Source organism: Pseudochaenichthys georgianus, chromosome 17 (genome assembly GCF_902827115.2).
Source record: "Pseudochaenichthys georgianus chromosome 17, fPseGeo1.2, whole genome shotgun sequence".
Classification (NCBI taxonomy): Eukaryota; Metazoa; Chordata; class Actinopteri; order Perciformes; family Channichthyidae; genus Pseudochaenichthys; species Pseudochaenichthys georgianus.
In genome coordinates this window covers 35,270,657-35,291,086 of record NC_047519.1, presented here as the reverse complement: position 1 = coordinate 35,291,086, position 20,430 = coordinate 35,270,657, and the positions used below count along the sequence as shown (strand labels likewise).

Below are 20,430 nucleotides of genomic sequence, written 5' to 3'. Positions count from 1 at the left end.
GAAAGGTGTGCTTACAAACCAAATAAAACGCATCACACAAATACATTTCCTTTTGTAGACATTTTTATTTAGTTTTCCACCCTAGATACACGGAGCAGTGCTCTTAGAATTATTCTAGATCACATAGCAGTCAGAAAAGAGACAACAGCTCTAATGAAGCCACAACACAGAATTGCTTACAACAAGCTTTTAGCAGGATAGATGATGCAGGGAATAAGATAGTTAAAAGCATTTAAGAGGTTCAACATCACTGTGCGCAAACATTTACATCTCTGCTTTAATATTTCATGTCAATGTATTATTTAAGTAAGTGTGGATGCGTTAATCTTTTTATTTTCCTCGTCTGGTCTTCATCTCCTCTCAACGAAACTGAAGAGGACTCACACGCAGACCGATCACATCCTTACCGATCTCAGTCACCTAGAAAATAAGGGGAAATAAAAAAGGTAAGTACTTTATAAGATAACATGCTAATGTTTGTCTTTTTCTAGTGAAAGAGGAGACACAGTAAAACCATAATCCTTTTACACAATAAAACCATCATCCCACAATCACACAGAAACACTCAATAATCTTTCTGATGAATCAACATCTGGAGTAGTTTATTGTATTTCAGGCTGTGATTTTGTAATTTACCAAACTTGAATAAATGCCAACATTAAGTTAATTAAATCTGTAGAAATGGCCTTGAAATTGTATATTTGTCACGACAATTGGAACTATTTTCCCTCCATACTATTGTAACTGATAGTCTTAAACGTTTGTTTTCATAAAAGGAGTTATATAAATGTAATCTTTTCTTTTAAAGGTCCCCCATTATACTGTTTCTCATCAATATATTACAGCTCTCAGATATATACAAAACATGTCTCTGAAGTGTTTGGCTCCAAACACCAAACAGATCATTGCAGCATTACCCATAATCCCCTCTGTTTCAGCCCTGTTTCAAAAGTGCTGATTCTCTGGGTGTTTCTCAATCGTGAGGATGCTTGCTTGGTAGCACATGTCTTCCGAGTCACTTCCTTCAGAAGCTAGGCAAGAAACCTTCCTGGCATTCGGAAAACGAAGAGTGGAACAGGCTAGCAAGTGTGCGTCATATGAGAGGCCCCGCCTTACATTTTCCGCCAAAGATTTGGGGAAATTGGTCCGTGCGCAAAGCATTGTGGGGATTTTAAGACCACGGAGTCTACACATGTGCAGCCTCGAAATGTCCAAGAAATGTCGAGAATTCCAAGTATGCTGGACATTGGAACAGTACTTCGGCGGCACTCGATGACATAGTATGCTTGAAATAGTGGCTCTGGAGCAGCTTTACTCGAGATTGCCTGTCTGTTACTTTAGATGAAAATAAGGAGCCCCTCCCCACGCTTCTCTGCGAGAGATTTGGTTACAAAGAACACAATGGAGCTCTAGGAGGAGATTCAGGTGATGGGGGGGGGGGGGGGGGTTACCTTGGTTGCTGATTGGCTAATGGTTACTCAAGCCAAAACATCGTTATGACATCATAAAGTGTCCAAAATCTGATCAGCTCATTTTCAGACAGGTTTTTATAGAAATGGATCAAAAAGAGAGAGAATCTTTGTTCCCTAAACTTTCAGAATCTCTTTACACAGAGGGGACACATGTTGATGTAGAAGAGACATGAAGAAGAGGGGACACATGTTGATGTAGAAGAGACATGAAGAAGAGGGGACACATGTTGATGTAGAAGAGACGTGAAGAAGAGGGGACACATGTTGATGTAGAAGAGACGTGAAGAAGAGGGGACACATGTTGATGTAGAAGAGACGTGAAGAAGAGGGGACACATGTTGATGTAGAAGAGACGTGAAGAAGAGGGGACACATGTTGATGTAGAAGAGACGTGAAGAAGAGGGGACACATGTTGATGTAGAAGAGACGTGAAGAAGAGGGGACACATGTTGATGTAGAAGAGACGTGAAGAAGAGGATTTTGCACAATAGGTGACCTGTAGGAGCTTTTCAGGATGACTGGAGTTGTACATTGCCGTCTCGAGTCTTGACCTACCTGAGTGACCCTGCAGATCTGGCCTTTGTACGGGGGGCAGTAGCAGGCTCCAGACAGAGGGCACTTCTCAACAGGACGCCCACGGTACAGCGGGACGAACGACGCAGCGCACAGGTCGAATGGATTGTGGGGGTCGTAGTTCAACTGGTGCGCATCTGTGAGGGTCTTCTCACAGGCTGCCAAAATCTTGCGGGTCTGAATGGTGGGAAGAGATAAGAAAAAAGTATATTACTCTCCAATTAAAGACTGTAAACTTGATAACTAATGTTAATTACAATCCCATTAATTGATGGTGTGTGTCTAACAACCAACCTGCTGTGCAACATCTGGCTTCGGCCCCAGCTCGAGCAGGCGTCGAGCGAAGCTGGCAGCCGTCTTGAAGTTACGCAGCTTGAAGAAGAGATTCAGAGCTGTGCGCAACACCAGCACCATGTGCACAGGCTGGAGATTACAGTGCGTGAAGTAAGCAGCCATCTGTAGGGAAAGGACACATACAAACATTAGACTAAGGCATGACATAAGTAGTCTACAACTACCGTTTTGACACTCAATCAAGGTGACTTCAGATTTAGATCAATTTGTAATATAACATGTGGAAAAAAGTAAGGGACTAGATATGAGAACATCACAAAGTGTAAGTTTATCACAATAGAATAACATGTACACATAAACACATTTGATACAGAATAAACAAAGAAGTCAAAATAATGAAAACAGTCAATCCACGTTAAAATGAAATTGAATATAAAAGGTTTAATAGGGCAACCGAGTAGCTAAGAGACCGGTTGATTCAGCTGCGTGTTATATAGATTCAGGACTTGATGAATAAAAGAGTAACTGCATCAACTTGATTTGGTCTAATTTTGTAGATGTCCTGTAAAAAAAGTCCTGTTTTTTTTTTTAAGGGCACGGATATTTACCTCACACAGCCTCTTCTGCTGATCCAAGGTGTCTTTGGGCAACTTCTTCCTCTCGGTCTCCATGGTCAGACCCACGATGTACTCTCTGCAGATTGTGATCAGTTGCTGAGCCTGAAACACACACAGGTGACCTTTACACATTTTAAAACCGTCACACTTCAAGATATCTTTAAATATAGCAGCAGCCCCACATGGGTTTGCTTAACGCATTGAAATGATTCATGCTGCATTCGGAGGTTCAAGCTGGTTTGGTTCTCACCTCTGCGATCTCCTGCTTGTTATCAACCACCAGCAGAGGAACGGACAGCAGGATGGCTCTGAAGCGCTCCACAGCCTCCTCAAAGCGCCCCGAGGTGGTCAGCTGGTAGCACTGCTGCAGGCGGGCGATGAGGTCGGAGAGGCGCAGGCCCACAGCAGGGAGGCCTTGCTTTGCCCCACAGTCCTAAAGTAAAAGAACATTACAATATTTGTACTTTTGCAAGATTACATTCTGTAAATAAAATGGGTTTCAAAACAGGAAAGCCGTTTTATTTTATTATTTATATTTATCTTTTCATATGTCTATTTTATTATTCATTTTATTTATCTCTTTTTGTACTTTTTTTCTTTTCTTATGTTGGCTATGTAGATACAGCCAAGTGAAAATGGAAAACCTGTTGACCAAAATGTGAACATGTGTGTATAATGAAACTGAATCTGAAACAAAAACCAAGTTTAAAAAAAAACAGGAAAGCAGGAAGTGATTTATTCAAAGACTTTGCTATTCATTTAAATTAATCCCCATGACTGACAGGGAATATACTGAGACTGAGTAAGGGGTGACCGTCAGCTTTACCTTCCAGTTCCTCTGGGGGTTTCCACGCAGGCAGGGCAGTGAGGGCAGCCCCAGGTGACAGGTGCGGCCTCGGGACAGCGTCTGCATGAACAGCGGCTTGTAGGCCTCGAAGCTCACAACTCCTACCTGGTCGTGGAGCAACTGTGGCACGAAAGGAGAATAATTCATGCGTTAATTAACTGTATTACAATTGATGCTTTGCCCAAGTCAATAAGTTGTTCATTTAAAAAAGCAAACAAAAGAACTATTGGAAATAAATGGGACATTTTATACATACTCTCATAGCAGTTTCGAACGAGCCGGCCAGGACGTGGTCCACTGGCAGCTGGGAGTTGTTGCACCAGATCTGTGTGGGACTCATGCCCTTGGTCGGTGGGACGAAGAATCCGTCTTCTGCTCCTCCGCCTGCAGCCGGCAGGTCCTGGTGGCACGGGGACAGACATTGTGATGAGAGATGGAACATCATTAAAGTGTAGGAGAGCGCAAGGATTAATGAGTCAGTGCAACATTTAGCTTCAGCGGTGCAGAGATTTGGAAAATGAGAGGCCTGTTGCTTAGTGAAAGATAATGCTGGCTGTACATTGGGTTTTTCTTCAAAGAACTTATGTTGATTCTATAAACACTGTTTTAGTGCCTGGTGTTAACCATGATTTATTGATGGTGGGATTTGCAGCGGCTCTCACCAGCTCTGGAGGAAGGTCCAGGTCTTCCTCCACCTCCCAGCCTCCTCCCTCCTCTTTCACGCCTTCCTCTCCTAAGCCATCCTGGGCATCCATGAAGCCATCTGAGACAGAGAAAGGTAGGGAAAGATAAATAGGAGTTTATACTGAATAACTCAGAAATTATGATGTGACATTTTTTAATTCACACTGAAATGTACCTTCATCCAGCTGAAGCTCAGCATCGTCTCCCCAGCCTTCGCCCCCGGGGGCCTCCATGTCCGCATCAGCCGCCATCTGACCTGCCTTCCCTACAACAGAAAATAAATGTGTTCAAACTCTGGCAATTTATACGAGGGACTATTTTTGTTATGACCTAAAACACTTCTCCAAGAGAGGCGAAGTCCCTCCCTTTCCGGGGACCTCCATCGGACCTTATTTCGGGAAAAGTATGTATTGAAGTCAAAGGAGAGAGAAAACGTATCTTTCGATCCCGTTTGAATTGTGCCATGAATTACACATATGATGTTTGTCAATCTTAAAAAATAATTCCCAAGTCAAAAAACTCAGTTTGTCGTAAAACTGTTGAAATATAAGACTATGAAAAATACACAACTAGAAAGACTACAAATCCCAGAATCCCGGTCCCGCATGCTGGCTCTCACGGAATCGACTAACTCCCCTTGTGTGTATGCACAGCTCTCAACACGCCCAGACTTGGAGTGATTTTCACCTCGTTTAATACTTTCCGCCTCATTCTGACAGAAAGAAGTGAAATGTTTCAACGTGACGGCCATCTTGGTGTGTGGTGCGAGATGGGAGTTGTAGTTCATTGAGCGGTTTCACACAAAAAAAGTGTTACTTCACAGTTTTACGACACATTCTTATTTTTTTGACTTGCAAAATTATCTTTTAAATTGACAAACATCATGTGTGTAATTCGTGGCACAATTCAAACGGGATCGAAAGATAATCTTTCTCTCTACATTGACTTCAATGCATAATTTTTCCAAAATAAGGTCCCGTGGAGCTCCCCCGGAAAGGGAGGGACTTCGCCGCTCTATTGGCACATTCTGGATACATGTTTACAGTATTTTCTAATATAGCCTACCTTTAAATACTTGTTCATTGCCAATACTACTTTCAATATCATAGCAACATACATTTTGTGTTTCATTTGACTCAAAACTTTAAAGTACTGTTGTACTTTTAGGCACTGGTGTTAGTATTATTTATTACTCTAATGTTGTTTATTCTTATGCAAAAACTTCAGGAGTAATAAAGTTATCTAATATGATACATGTATCATATTATGCGCTTGTGTCCAGACATACGACTCACCCTTAGCTGCAATGGCTCCCTCAAAGAAGCCCTTAGAAACAGTGAGCAGAGGCCAGTTGGTGTCCAGAGGGTTGATGGGTGGAGACGGCTGCAGCAGCTGAGCATTAGGATCGACCTCTGGCACCTGCAAGACACGATATTCACCATTGCTTAATCAAAACGATGTTTGAATGCAGTGACACACTGAGGAAGAATGCTCCTGTTTCAGACTGTGTGTTATGGTTGCACGTGTTTGTGTGTATGACGGCACAGAGAACACACCGTCTCCTTTTCTGGGTCAAAGGACTCCTTCAGCGCCTCCGCCTCTTCATCCAGGCCGTGAGTGGCAGCGGTCAGGTAAGCCAGAGACTCTGGAAACACAAACAGATGCATGTTGGCTTCTTGTCCCATTGTCACAATTTAAACAAAAACCCCATTTCAGCAGGCCCACTCATAATATGGAGGGAATAGGGGTTTGGTATAGCAACAAAGAAGTTGCATAGCACCACAACCTACATGCTAAACTATAAAGGTAGGGCTGGGTGATCTGTCTAAAACCATTGAATTGGTTTATACAATATTGTAGAGTTGACTGTTGGAGCTTTCACAAAACATCAACAAAATGAGATTGTTGACAAATAATCATCAGTGGTTTAAATATGATGACTAAATATAATTAGTACAAAAACAGCATTGATAGTTGGGGCAATGCGATGCCTTAAGGCGAGACACTACGAGAGAATAGGGTAAATGTATCCAGTTAATTACTGCTATGGAATCAAAATAGCACAACACCTCTAAATTGACCAGTGCATGAAAAACGATGTTTCCGTCGGCCGTGTCTCGCCTTAATTGTAAAGGAGCCTTGAAAATATCACTACTTATGCCATGAAATGATCGCCCAGCAATACAATGAGGTGCAGAACATCAAGGTTAGTGTGTGCAGGTAATAGTTTCGTTAATCATTCTAAAACCGCTGAGATTGCAAAACGGAGATAAAAGGAGTGAATATGAGATACAGGGAACACTTGAACTCACTCTGTCCACAGTTCTTCAGGATGCGGACCCTCTCACTCACATCCCCCAGGTAGAGCGCCGCCTGGTAGTGACCGCTCATGTCCTTCCTGATCTCAGCTACAAACAAGAGATTGTTGGATATTAATTAATCGACTTCAAGGACACACAAACTCCCAATGAAAATCCCCACATCTCGTGCTCCGCCTCTCACCGATCTTCATCATCTTGCGCAGCTTGGCCAGGTTTCCGGTGATGAGATAGAGGAAGGTGAGCTTGTCGAAGTTCTTGGTCCTCTGGTAGCACATCTCCACGACCTGGTGGTGACCCTGCAGCAGCGCCGCTTCGCCCAGACGCTCCCAGCAGCTGCGTTCATCCAGGACCTTCGCCGCCTCCAGAGCCACCTGCGAGCACGGAGGAACAGAAAGGTCTTAGGAAAGTGGAATCGATCACCAGGTAGCCCAACTTTAAAAACGCATGGATGGATATTACAATGGACATTTACAAAATGGAGAGGATAACATCATCCGTCGATCACAAGCTGGAACTATTTGTGTCGCGATGGAGAAAGTGGACTGATTTCGTAAAACCTCATATTTTTTACAAACGTATGATTTTACTGTGAAGTCCTGACCGCGCCCTAATGTTCGTACTTTATTTTGTTTTTATCTTTGTGTACAAAAAGGCATTTGGGACAGACAAACTTAAGATGTACAATTACTATGTCTTAAAAAACACTAATTGTTTGCTGCCAAATGTCAATAAAAGATATATTAGAAAAAGTGTAATTGGACCATGGTGTCAAAAAGCAGGGGGAGAATCAAAACTAGAGCTTAAATTGTCGTGGAGCCAATGTTCCCTTGTTAGAGAATAGCAGCATCTTACACGTGTATTTATGTCGATGTCCATAAAAGAACAGAAATGTTGGAAAGATAGTGAACGTCATATATGAGAAACAGTGTCCTCATTATACAGTTCCTCACCTCGATGTTTCCGCACTCCAGAGCCAGGCTGAAGCGCGTCTTCTCATCTTTGACAAAGTGCAGCGCCACCTCGGGGTAGCCCTTCTTCTGCAGGTAGGCGATGATGGACTGACCCACCAGCTTGGCGTTACGCACCATGTGGAGCACCTGGAGGGACGACGACGACAAGAGGATGTCAAGGAAAGCACTCGGGGATTATTAAATCCACAGTACAATGTTTAAGAGGTCAATAGCACATTTAAAACCACCTCAGTGGACCAAGTGCTGTACGGGGAAGCATGCTCATTGACTTATTTCACTACGGACCCACCTCATCATATTTGCGGTTGACCAGGGCCAGTTTGAAGCGGTACTCTGTGGGGTCGATGGTGAGGACGCGCGGCCTGCACTCCCTGTCCAGGCAGTAAACACTGTTCCCTCTCACACGGGTCACGTAGATGGGCAGATCCAGGGTCCGGATGATGCCATGATCACTACGGGGGAACACCAGGACAGTAACACGTCAGGAAATACCCCATCACCAGTGCACGTGCGCTTTAAACTGTAAAATGGATACGGTTAGCCGGAATCTCATCGAACAGAAAACCTGTTTCCATATATCATATATTAAGTTGAATATATGAACAAAAAAATATATTGTTGTTTAATGTTCTGATAACATGCTTAAAAAATTAAGGAAACATGTAAACATCCCTTCCTAAGAATACACATTGCATTATATGCGTGTGATTTAACGTATTGCGAACAGATTCAGTGATTGTGTTTGCTTTGCACCAGCGTTTCCACCAGGGGGGCGTCTTGCCGTCATTGGACGCCCTGAACTCGAGCCGAGGGCGTCCAAAAAAATAAATATTTTCGAGAGAAGATCGAGTTTTTATCGCTTGAAATGACGAAAAGGAAAAAGGACATCCCTCTGTTGGAGGGGCAAAGGAGTCTGGTGGGCTTCTTGTGTAAAAGAAGCCCACTGCCCAAGTGTACTGCCGGCGAGCCTTGACGGGGGGTGCTAGTGGAGCACGCGCGTGAACTGCGAGCGCCGGAGCCTCGCAGCGGCGAAACTGAGGCTCCGTGGTAAACTGAAGAGCCGTTTAGGAGCCGAAAGGGTCTTCTTACGGTACGTCCACACAGCAGCTTTAGACCAATCTTCCAACGCTTCCAACGCTTCTCTGCCCGTTGACTTTGAATGGGGATGACGTCACTTTGCCTCGCTTTTCGCCGAACTGCATTGTGGGGGAGCGAAGCGAAGATTTCCAGGATTCAAAAGTTGAGCAATGTTCAACTTTTGAAGCTGAGCTGGAAGCGTCAGCCAATCAAACACGTTTATGCAAATCTGACAGTAGAAGCGCTAGCCAATCAAACCGCGTGTAAGCAGGGAGAGCCAGACCGCAGTTCATTTCCTCATATTCCAAACGAGAAATTACGGTAGCAAATCACCCGGTTCTTTACGACCAGAACTATTACCGGGATACAAACCGGAGGAACCAGGCATGGAGGGAGGTGGCAGAGACAGTGGGGGAAACTGGTAGGGTTTCGCCTGTTTGGGGAGTTTATATATATATATATATTGCTCGCATAAAATCCCCGGGGTTTTTTGCTTTGTATGTCGGGGGCGGGAGATTCATGTGATTGGTTGTTGGTCGCGTTGCTCGCAAAAAATCCCCAAGCTTTCAGACACGCCCAGCTCCAAGATTTTCAAGATTTTTGAAAAGCTGCCGTGTGGACGTACCGTTAGTGAGCCGAGCCAAATGATGCGGCTCACTAAAAAGATCCGGAATTCCCATCACTAATACGTAAAGAGATAGCATCTATAAGGGACGGCTCAATTCAAAATTCAAGTCACGTGACACGACGTGATGTCACACCCCCCCCTCTCAGCCCTGGTCTGGCGGAAACACTGCTCTGCATAACATAAAGAACACTTTCCTTCATTCCAATACGGCGATGCAATCTCAGTCGGTGCGTTCCACACATCTAACTCTTCTGATAACAGTTAAACTCACAGGTTGAGCGAAAGCTGAAGGACGTTTATCCGCCCGAAAGCACAGCGAGTCAACTCAGTTGTTAAAACCAACAATGCTTTGGTTTATTTGTTCAAGCCGCACATACCCGGAGGTGAGAGCGTATTTGATGTGGTTGGAGGTGGTGTAGATGAAGACTCCGCTCTCGTCCCAGGCTCCACTCTTCACTCGGATGTTCTCGTGGATGTTGCACAGACTCTCCAGCTTACGGTTGCAGATCATGATGGCTGATGGGGGGGGGGGGGGGGGGGGAGAGAGCGAGAGAGATTTAGACTGATGTTGGGTTTTAAGAATCACCAGAACAGTTGTTAGGGTTACATGTTAGTGTTTGAAAAGACAGTGTACCGTCAAATGGAAGAAGCTGTACCAAAGAATTTGATAAACTACTTGACGGCGCTTTGACCAACTCTAAACAGCGACACAGCATCCTCTCCTTTGGGTTAATTACTTAGAAATTAAGCCACAATGTGAAGCGGAGACATTCAGTCTGCTGTCGAGTGGTCAAGTGGAAATCAAACGAGTGGCTGTGTCTTACCGATGACGTCCACGCAGGGCTCGTGTCTCAGTGATTTAGAGTCTGCGCACCGGCAGCACGAACAACTTAGAGAACATAACAAGGTATTTTGCGATAGGTTTCCGTGTATGTACGACGTGCAGATCTCATCGACCCACCGTGTTTAGCCAGCAGCGCCACGTGGCTGGTGTCGGCGCTCCACACCACGTACTTGACCTTGGCGATCTTAACGGTGGCCAGAGAGCGTTTCTGCTGCACGTCGAACAGCGTGACGCCGTCGGCATCGCGCAGCAGCAGAGAGCCGGTGCCGGCGTAGAAGATCTCCTCGCAGCTCGGCACCTGAACTTTCTTTACGATCTCGTTCTTCAGGTTCTTGATCAGCAGCTGGGAAGGAGAAGGCAGTGTTATTAGAAGAGCTGATTTCACGACAGTTGTTACCGTGAACTCCTTAGGTTTTCAACATGAACTTATTTGTAATGCACTTACCGAGTGCATGCGGTCCAGGACGGCAAATCTGTTCCTGGCCACCCAGACTGCAGTCAGACCAGAGGACCTCTTCCCCTCCGGTGCTGCGAAGAAGACGCATTCTGTGTTACTTTTCTCACTTTGTATTTAAACGCCTTACAGAGGGAAAGCCAAGATAATAAAGCAAGGAAGACATGACATTTAAACACTAAGAAGTTACAAGAAGAATGTCTGTTATTCACAGTTTGACTTTAGCGAGTCGTTTCCTTACCATCGGGGTTCTGAGAGTCGCTCTCTTTGGGAATGGAGTAGAGGTCGTAGGTGCTGTTCTCCAGGTTGGTCGCCCTCTGCAGGAGGAAAAGAGAATTACATCACAAATATGGAAAAGTAGAAAAGTGCAATAAGCAGAGAGCAGATCTCTGCCAGGCGCGTCTCCCCCTCCCCTCACTAACAACAAAGAGTTGAATCTCACTGACTTGACGATGGGGCAGCGAAGATAATAATAAGGGAATGTATTCATCTCAAAACTTATGTGGATCATAACATATCAGGGATGGAATTCATCTGCAGATACTTCAGTTGGAAATGTGTTTTGCTCCTGAAGCAGAGGTCATTTTGAGAGTGAGATACTTACAGTGCAGAGCAGGACAGCGTTCTCTGCGGGGTTGTAGGACATGCTGAACACCGGGAACTTCGAGCCACTAGGATTAAAGAAAAACACACGGCATGTTACCTCACCGGTATCAAAGCACGGCACCAAAGCCTGAAACGAGTTGGCCTGAGGTCGCGGTGGATGCTGAAGCACTACAGATGGCATACCTGCGGAGCTGCATGACAGCAGTGTCCTTGCTGCTGTTGAAGTCCAGCTGGCGGAGGAAGCGGTCCTTCACGTAGTACAGCATGTTGCCGTGCACAGCGTACGCCGGACGCTCGCGCTCCAGCTTGAACACGATCATACCGCTGTCGTGACCTGAAGAGCAAAGACGGTGTTTTAGAGAAACAGAAACATAAATGAACACCGAATGTTTAAGTGAACAAGTCCCTGTGCGGCAGAGATCTTTGGGCACCGTTTCACTTTTACGATTATTTGTATTCTATTTTAATTGATGGGAGATTGAATTTTAACTTGTTATGTTTATGTATATTTATTTTAATCCTAATACAAAGCAACTGTCACGGGAAATCAGCTGTGAATGTCATCTTCGCTCTCGTGGCATAGAGTATTTGGAGGCGGTGAACCCTTTACCGGCGGCCATTTAAAACCCAAACCATAAGCTTCATGTTTCACGCCGGTAACTCAGACTCTTAGTTGGTACGGACGCAGAGCGATGAGTACGGATGCAGAGCGATGTGTACGGACGCAGAGCGATGTGTACGGACGCAGAGCGATGTGTACGGACGCAGAGCGATGTGTACGGACGCAGAGCGATGTGTACGGACGCAGAGCGATGTGTACGGACGCAGAGCGATGTGTACGGACGCAGAGCGATGTGTACGGACGCAGAGCGATGTGTACGGACGCAGAGCGTTGTGTACGGACGCAGAGCGATGTGTACGGACGCAGAGCGTTGTGTACGGACGCAGAGCGATGTGTACGGACGCAGAGCGATGTGTACGGATGCAGAGCGATGTGTACGGACGCAGAGCGATGTGTACGGACGCAGAGCGATGTGTACGGACGCAGAGCGATGTGTACGGACGCAGAGCGATGAGTACGGACGCAGAGCGATGTGTACGGACGCAGAGCGATGTGTACGGACGCAGAGCGATGTGTACGGACGCAGAGCGATGAGTACGGACGCAGAGCGATGTGTACGGATGCAGAGCGATGAGTACGGACGCAGAGCGTTGTGTACGGATGCAGAGCGTTGTGTACGGATGCCGAGCGTTGTCTCCACCCACCGGCAGCGAACAGGTTGAGGTTGGGGTGAGCCCCCAGCACCCAGAAGCGGTCGTGGTCCCGACGGAAGGTCTGCACCCCGGTCCTCTTGGACATGTCCCACACCCGGATGCTCTTGTCCTCGGAGTTGGACAGGATGAGCTCCTGGCGCGGGTGGAAGACGGCGCAGGACACGTTGTTGTAGTGACCGCGGCACGTATCCAGCTCCCAGGCCTTGGATTCTGGCGGTGGCAGAAAGGAGAGAAAACATTTGTAAACACTGGGTTTGAATGTGAACGAGTGATCGCCACAGAACAAAGACTTAGACACAAATATGAGGCTACACCGAGGAAGCTCATTAATGCTCTCCTGCGGGTATGACATGTCTAATATGTGTGATATGTAATTATAAAGTGCTTTGAGTGCCTTGAAAAGCGCTCTGAATAAAAATGTAATGAATTATTATTAAGTAATGCAAAAACAAAAAGTTGAAAGGTATGGTGCGAGTACACCGGGTTAAAGGGTAACCTTCATGGCCCCAACTAACAACAGGCGCTTGCTTTAATGCTTTAATTTGAGTAAGATTGAATAAATCAAATCCGTTATAGCGTACACTGGGCAGCGGGTTGTTGGTGAATGTTTAAGAGACGCCTGAGACCCCTACCATTCATCCTCCAGATCTTGACCTGCCTGTCGTCAGCTCCAGACACGATGAGGGGCATGGTGGGGTGGAAGGCAGCCCAGTTGACCCCACGGTCGTGACCCTGGAAGCAGATGCCCAGCGTCAAGACACACAACACCAGACAGCTGAGACTCAACACTAACACACCAACTGCCCTCTCTGAAATAAATCTGTCAATTACATCGACAACAAATACACACTCACGGGACATGCGTCTCTATATTTAATGCAAATAGGTTTATGTTTATTAAAAGACATAGAAAGTGTTCGTTTGAGAATCTGAAAATTATTTTGGACCTTTTTAGTTTCACCTTCACCTCTAACCAGGATGAGTGCGAGACTGTTCCCGTCCCAACTTTCCTTTCGTTGGACTGAACAAAACTGTTATTCATGTTAGGACCCAACACAGGGGATGTTTTTTTATTTCCAAAGGCTGGACAGACCTCACTAATAACGCAGGCTCCAAACTTTTTTTTATAGAACTGCCAACATTTGCTAAATTAAGACTAAATCAACTTAATCTCTTGGTATTTTCAATGAGAAGGACTTGAAGTCAGTGATGATTTGGAAAATGTCTCCCTTTGGCTTTACAGTGGGCAAGAAACATTTAAAGTGACGTTCACTGTAACCTAGCTCAATTAATCGTATTTTAATCGCAATTACGATTTTGGCTTGCAACGATTATGAAAACAACGTAATCGAAATAAAACGATTATTATCTTTTCTTAAATTATTATATATATCTTTTTTTTTGTATTGGTTTTTCAGTTGAATTAAAGTTCAGGGTAATCAACTGTTAAAAACATACTGTTCTTTGTACAATTAATCTTGTCTTATTCTGTAGGGGGGTTAACAAAAAAATGGACAACCTGCAATTTTTTGTCACTGAAACTGAAACTGTAGGCCTATGTGTTGTTTAAGAAAAAGGAAAATAAATGTAAAAAAAAAAAAAAAAACATACTGTTCACATTTCTGTGCTCCAATAAATGGATGTTTTCAAAGTCAATGAATAATCACATTTAATAATCGCAATTACAATGATTGACCCAAATAATCGAGATGATGATTCAGCCCTACTCCAGCCTACCATCCCTTCACAGGTGTAACTGGAGCATCTAAGCATTACTGTAGATGTAGGCAAAAGAGCACGGGCACAAAGAGGCGTAAATAAAACATGTTTTAAAAGAAGTTCAAAACGTTCTGTGGACCACCTGTAAAAGTCACGGTTTGATTCACGAACACAACAGACACTCACCTCTAGAACATGCTTGACAACCGCATCCGAGGCACCGAACAAGTCGACACCAGAGATGCCGCGCACGTCCGTCTCCACAGCGCCGGGAGACAGGTTCTTCTTCCTCAGACCTGGAACCAACAATCAGGGCATCGCGTGCAAGGTAGGAGCCATATTCATGTTACACAAGGCACAACCACAATACAGGGGGAGGAAGAAAAACATGAAAGACAAGGAACAGCTGGTTAACATTGTGAAATATAAAAGCAACATCACATGAGAGGAGAAGGAGTTCTTAAGGGGAGAGCTGTTGGACTACCGGACACACACACGGGGTGGAAACACGGCAAACACAACCTGTGCTCCCTCACTGCCCGCCACCTTGAGTCTGGAAACAATCATGGCTGTAAGAGTACTGCTGATTGGGTTAGTGAATCACAGGAGACCAATCACACCCAGGATCTGATTGGATCGCAGAGAAAGATACTTTCCAGACTCAGATGAGATCAGGAGTGAAATGATCGAGAAAGCACAGGACGCATCCATGACTCCTGCCCATTAACACAAAGGTGGTGAACGGGTAGCTCGACAGCACAAAGAGACGGCAACAGGAACCCATGTACAGGTGTGGATGTTTCCAGGGGGAGCATGGGACAAGGTGGACACAGGGAGCGTGTGGCTGATGAGGGTGGGATGGGGGGGGCTTGGCGTTGTAAGGACGTGCTCTGATGGGGCGTCGGACGTCAGGAATGTGAGGATTCATTCCGAGAGGCTCATGCGTGTTTCCGCAGATGCTCAGGTCGCATGCAGCTTCGAATCGGACACGTCATTAATGGGTTAGAAATTAAGTTGGTAACAATGTGGCGACTTCTTCTGCAAGAGATATTAACAGTTGTATATTTACAGTTATATTCTAAGATGTAGAGCCGGCCGTGCAAAAGTCATGCCGGGAAGAGTAAACAAATATTTCGAAATAAGTACTGGGTGAGTTTTGGTTTTAAAAAAGAGAGTCTTTTCAAACCAGTTAGTTGGTTGTTGATGCATTTTATACCAATGCAAAAAAGGTCTACCAGTACGGGAAGAGGCATTCACTTCCTACACTGGGAGTACGGGTGCAAAGCGAGTCTTTCGTGTTTAACGGATGCCGTGCATTCGGGTCAAGCGTGACAAGTCTGCACTATGGTTCAACAAGGTGTGATGTTAAAAGCAACTCTTAAAAGCCGTGTGTATAAATACAATCAGGCTTTATGCTAGTAATGAGAAAGCCCGTAAATCCCCAGGACATGGATCGACATGTTACTCATCGTCACATGCAAGAAAGTGATAGTAGATGCAAGTGAATTAATGGTTTGGTTAGAGAGGAGACAAGAAACACGGAGCAAGAGATACCATCAACAAAACACAGATTCAAGGAGCATGCAGAGACGCAGAAACACCTCCCACTTGTACTTAAACCGCTCTGATTCAGAACACGTTCAGACAGTGCGGTATTTTGTTAGAAAATACCACACTTAAATATGTTGACTATCGACTATTTCCCTTGGTGTCGTTCCCAAAAGGAGGTGTTTCTGCAGACAGCCCAGAGAGATGTGTCCTACAATAAGGAGAGGAAGAACGTAGGAATTTGCTTGATCCGGTTCCTGCTTCTTCCTCGTCCGTTATACCACTCTGCCCTCCCACCCCTTCCTCCACCCAGCCCGCTGTCCTCTGGCCAGCCGCCCCCGGGCCCTCACCGGAAATATCCCACACTCGCACGGTCTGATCCAGACTGGCAGACACCACCAGGTCCTCAGAGGGGTGGAACTGGGCGCACATCACATAGTGGTTATGGCCGGTCAGCACACTGTGGATGAGGAGAAAGAGGAATGTAGATATAAAAACATATACGAACGAAGGTCTTCTTAAAATGTTCAGGGCAACAATCGTGATGATATTCATTTGTTCCCATAAAAGAGAGACTGAGTCTGACCAGACGCAGGTCCTGGACTGCCAGTTCCAGATGCGAATGGTCTGGTCATCCGAGGCGCTCAGAATCCAGGGGTAGTCCTGCAGAAAGGGAAATGGTTGAATTAATTAATACATTTCAGATCGACATGTTTTTGCATGGATGACAATTACAAAAAATAGGAAGAAGATGTTTTTTAAAGTGGCAAAACAACTCACATGGTGGAAGAAAGTGGTTCTGATGTAGTCCAGGTGCCCGAGGAGAGTGAAGAGGCAGCGTCTCAGCTTGTAGTTCCACACCTGGTTGAAAATATCAATATTTACCCACTATATACACATGTATAACTACTGATGTAACCTAATATCTATATGGAATAATACTACACTTCATTTGTTAATTGACCCATATGGACAAAGTCTAGTTCAACGGCAACACTGCCAGTGGACTTGAACAACGGACGTTTTGTTGTCGTGTTGTGTTGTCGTTTTATGTTGCTTTCTTCCCGCGTATTTATTGTTTCCTTTATGTTGTGTGCTATATGTTGTTGTGTTTGTTATAGGGCTGTGCGATTATGGCAACAATCATAAGCACGATTATTTTGGTCAATAATTGATATCACGATTATTAAATACGATTATTCATTGACTTTGAAAACATCCATTTATTGAACTTTAAAACAAATACAAATAATAATTTCAACAGTATCTTTTTAACTGTCGATTACCCTGAACGTATAATTCAACTGAAAAACCAATATAAAAATAAATGATAGTTATATTTACATTTAAATAAATAATATCAAAATAATAAATACCAATAAACAAGATCAATATTTTGGAGCGCACTTCAACAAGCTACTAAACATATGTAAATATGATAAATACAAATAAGACTAAAATAAATTAGATCAACTATGCTGTCACAACCAAGCAAAGCAAAATAATCGTTTTTTCGATTACGTTGTTTTCGTAATTGTGGCAGGCCAAAATCGTAATTGTGTTTAAAATACTATTAATTGCACAGCCCTAGTTTGTTAGATATTATTTTTATGAAATATGTGTATTTGATCTGCTAACTTGTCCGTTTCATGAAATATATTTGTGACAACATGCCATACCTTAATTTTGTAGTCATCTCCTCCAGACACAAACAGAGGCTGCTGTTTGTGGAAGTCAATTCCTCTGACGGGGCCTGTGGGAAGAGAAGTATCCATTACACCATGTAACAATCTACATTAGCATAACACTGGATCCTCAGCTAAAACGCTGGCTTCCTTACCATCATGCTCGTCAAACTTGTCAATCAGTGTGCACATCCGATAGTCCCACAGCTGGATGACTCCGTTGTGCAAACTTGCAAGAACCCATGGCCTCTTAGGATGGAAACTCAGGCCTGAATTATTAAAAACAGCTGATCAACTCTCTCATAAAGGCAGGTGAAATCAGACATATACACCTAAAACAGTGACAGGTCGGCTTATAACTGTTTAATGACAGTAATTAAGCTGTAATAACTTTTATCCATGTACTTTTTCTTTTAATGTTTTTTGTATTAGCTTTTCTTTTTAATGACTGATTTTAAAGGCCATTTTCTTAATGTCTTTCATTTTTTGTAAAGCACTTAGAATTGCCTTGTGATGAAAAGTGCTATATAAATAAACTTGCCTTGCCTTGCATCAAGTGGTCAAGTGTAGCTAAATACTGTAACTGAGTTCAAGTTAGCTGTCGTTACTGTAGTACTAGAAAGCTAACGAGCGTACAGTTAAGTGTCCGTTCAACAACAATCAAATTGAGCACATTGCGTGACATTATTGCTTTAGTTTGGATTTTGTAACATATAAATATACTCAAACGAGCATTGAATTAATTCACAGGCGTTACTTTAACATAATAAACAAGTGAGCCGGATAACGTCAGTTGCTAACGTTAGCTTCTAAGCTAACAGATGGAAAACTCTTACCTTTGACACGGGCCGACTTCGTCTCGAATTTGGTTAACATCTCGACCTGATGTTAATACAAGTCTCAGTGTTAATGATATCGTTTAATATAACTCCACACGAATGATTAAAACAAGTGAATTAATCCAACAGACAGGCGAACTCAGGCGGTCAGATCGCCTTCGCCCCTTTAGCCGATTCTCCTTCTTCCTGACACGTAGCCCGTTATGTCTTCCGGTAACGTGAACAATAAAGTTTTGCAGTGAGACTTTGACGCAGAAAGCTCCACGGCGGCGGAAGGTAGAAATACAACACGTAGAACTGAGCTGACAGGAGAACACATGGGAGTTCTCGTGACTTTATTATGGTATCTAATCTAGAAAAGTGTATTTCTACAGTCTGGTTAGACTTTAGACCGGTGTCTTTGAGGGAACTGTACACATAAGACTGTGAAGGATTAAAGCTGCCATTTAAATAAATAAATATCTAAGGCCTCCATTTTCAAAAACATGTGCAAGTAATTAGAACATAAACAAATATTGATAGTAAATATAGAAAATATATGTTTTTTTAATTTGACAAATAACCTGTTTGTAATATTCATTCATTTTCACAAATTATGAATATACAATTTATTTTCTGTTTACAATTATTTCAGTTCTTATTTGTATTAAAGGTTTTCTAAGTGCAGTATTTACATACTCTACTTAGTAAAGAGTACCACCATGCATACATACTCTGTTATCACTACTTTTATAAACTGATCATAGCTTTGTATGCTAAATGTATCATATTTAATAAATACATAAAGTACCATTACATGGAAATAATCAAATGGAAGAATTTATAAATTGCAATGATAATCCACAACAACAACAAATATTGCATGATACCATTATTTAATTTCATATATGTACAAAACAAAACAAAATAGCGTCAAATAACAGGATGCATTTTTAACGGTGCTCTCGGCGTGTTTGCATCGGCCCCTGAGAGTTTAAATAGATTGCACCCCCCAGTATGGACGTCCACAGAAGCCTCCCCGCCGCATTTCAGACCTCTTTTCAGTGCATGGCTGACTGCATCCTTTCACAGCACCCCTTTATTATACAGGTGTTGATGAGCTGATGGTCGTGTGATTGCTAGATGTCTCTCTGTGGTCCCAGCGGTACATTCAGTCCACTGGCAACAGAAGCTGGTGAGAAGAGGCTGCGAGGGTACACACACCCACCAAGCACGGCCGACATGTTAACAGGCTGTTGATGTTTCACCCACAGTGCATTTGGAATGAATTACAGCCATGTTTTTTATCCTTGCGTCACATCATTTAACGCTAAGCACTCCTTTTCCGGAAAGAACATGATGTACTTTTACCGGAAGGTGCCGGATAAGTGTACGCGTTCAGGTGGTAAACACTCCAAATACCCCTCAATATTGTATCTTTCCCTGCAGGGATCCCATACCAGAGAATCACTCTGCAAATTATAAACACCGGGAATCACAGAAACTCTACACGATAACGATCACCGTCATCACAGCAAAAGGCATACGGGAGTCATCATCTCATCACTTCAAATACACTACTGGGAACGGGGGTTAAAACTCTTGGGGAACGGCTCTCGTTAAATGTAGCTGGCTGAATTACAGTAAGCGCTTTATTCCTCCTTAATCTTTTAATTGTTTAATAATTAACAAATGTACACTCCTTTTTCACAACGTCCTTACATGTTAATAAGTACTTATCTGGTTAGTCACATCCTCCACAGCCGGCACAGGATCAGAGGTGTGTGGCTCACGAAGTGGTAGTTGGTGTAAACATTGGGTGATATTGCAAAAATTCCCATCATTTTAAAACTATTACGCGATTGGGTGAATGAGAAACTTAAAACAATCATTTAAAGTAATTTTGCAAAAGGGCACCATTTTGACCTGTTAAGTGTTTCGATAGATCTGACCGTGACGATAGACAGTATTGAGTAAGAACGGCAGTGCTATTTTCT

At 43.7% G+C, this 20,430-nt stretch overlaps 1 protein-coding gene across 1 annotated transcript; it reads right to left on the bottom strand.

The window, feature by feature from the left end:
* Positions 1 to 45: 45 nt before the first annotated feature.
* On the bottom strand, positions 46 to 18,659 carry copa (COPI coat complex subunit alpha). The gene is made up of 30 exons (XM_034104064.1): positions 18,452 to 18,659; positions 17,771 to 17,884; positions 17,610 to 17,683; positions 16,711 to 16,791; positions 16,517 to 16,593; positions 16,281 to 16,390; positions 14,569 to 14,678; positions 13,296 to 13,395; positions 12,655 to 12,873; positions 11,572 to 11,722; positions 11,387 to 11,453; positions 11,024 to 11,099; positions 10,774 to 10,856; positions 10,446 to 10,671; positions 9,862 to 10,000; positions 8,069 to 8,231; positions 7,759 to 7,905; positions 6,990 to 7,179; positions 6,800 to 6,895; positions 6,044 to 6,132; positions 5,783 to 5,906; positions 4,663 to 4,752; positions 4,466 to 4,566; positions 4,060 to 4,203; positions 3,783 to 3,923; positions 3,207 to 3,389; positions 2,948 to 3,058; positions 2,340 to 2,501; positions 2,028 to 2,222; positions 46 to 420 (listed from the first exon to the last, which is right to left on the bottom strand). Exons 1-30 carry the CDS (start codon positions 18,489 to 18,491, stop codon positions 361 to 363), a joined length of 3,663 nt encoding a protein of 1,220 aa, XP_033959955.1. The 5' UTR covers positions 18,492 to 18,659; the 3' UTR covers positions 46 to 360.
* Positions 18,660 to 20,430: the final 1,771 nt, after the last annotated feature.

Excerpts from the sequence above, each read along its gene's own strand:
- copa (XM_034104064.1), bottom strand. The coding sequence starts at position 18,491 with ATGTTAACCAAATTCGAGACGAAGTCGGCCCGTGTCAAAG. Across the intron at positions 12,874-13,295 it reads CAAGATCTGGAGGATGAATG|AATCCAAGGCCTGGGAGCTG; the intron begins GTAGGGGTCTCA and ends TGCCACCGCCAG. Across the intron at positions 10,672-10,773 it reads TCCTGGACCGCATGCACTCG|CTGCTGATCAAGAACCTGAA; the intron begins GTAAGTGCATTA and ends TCTCCTTCCCAG.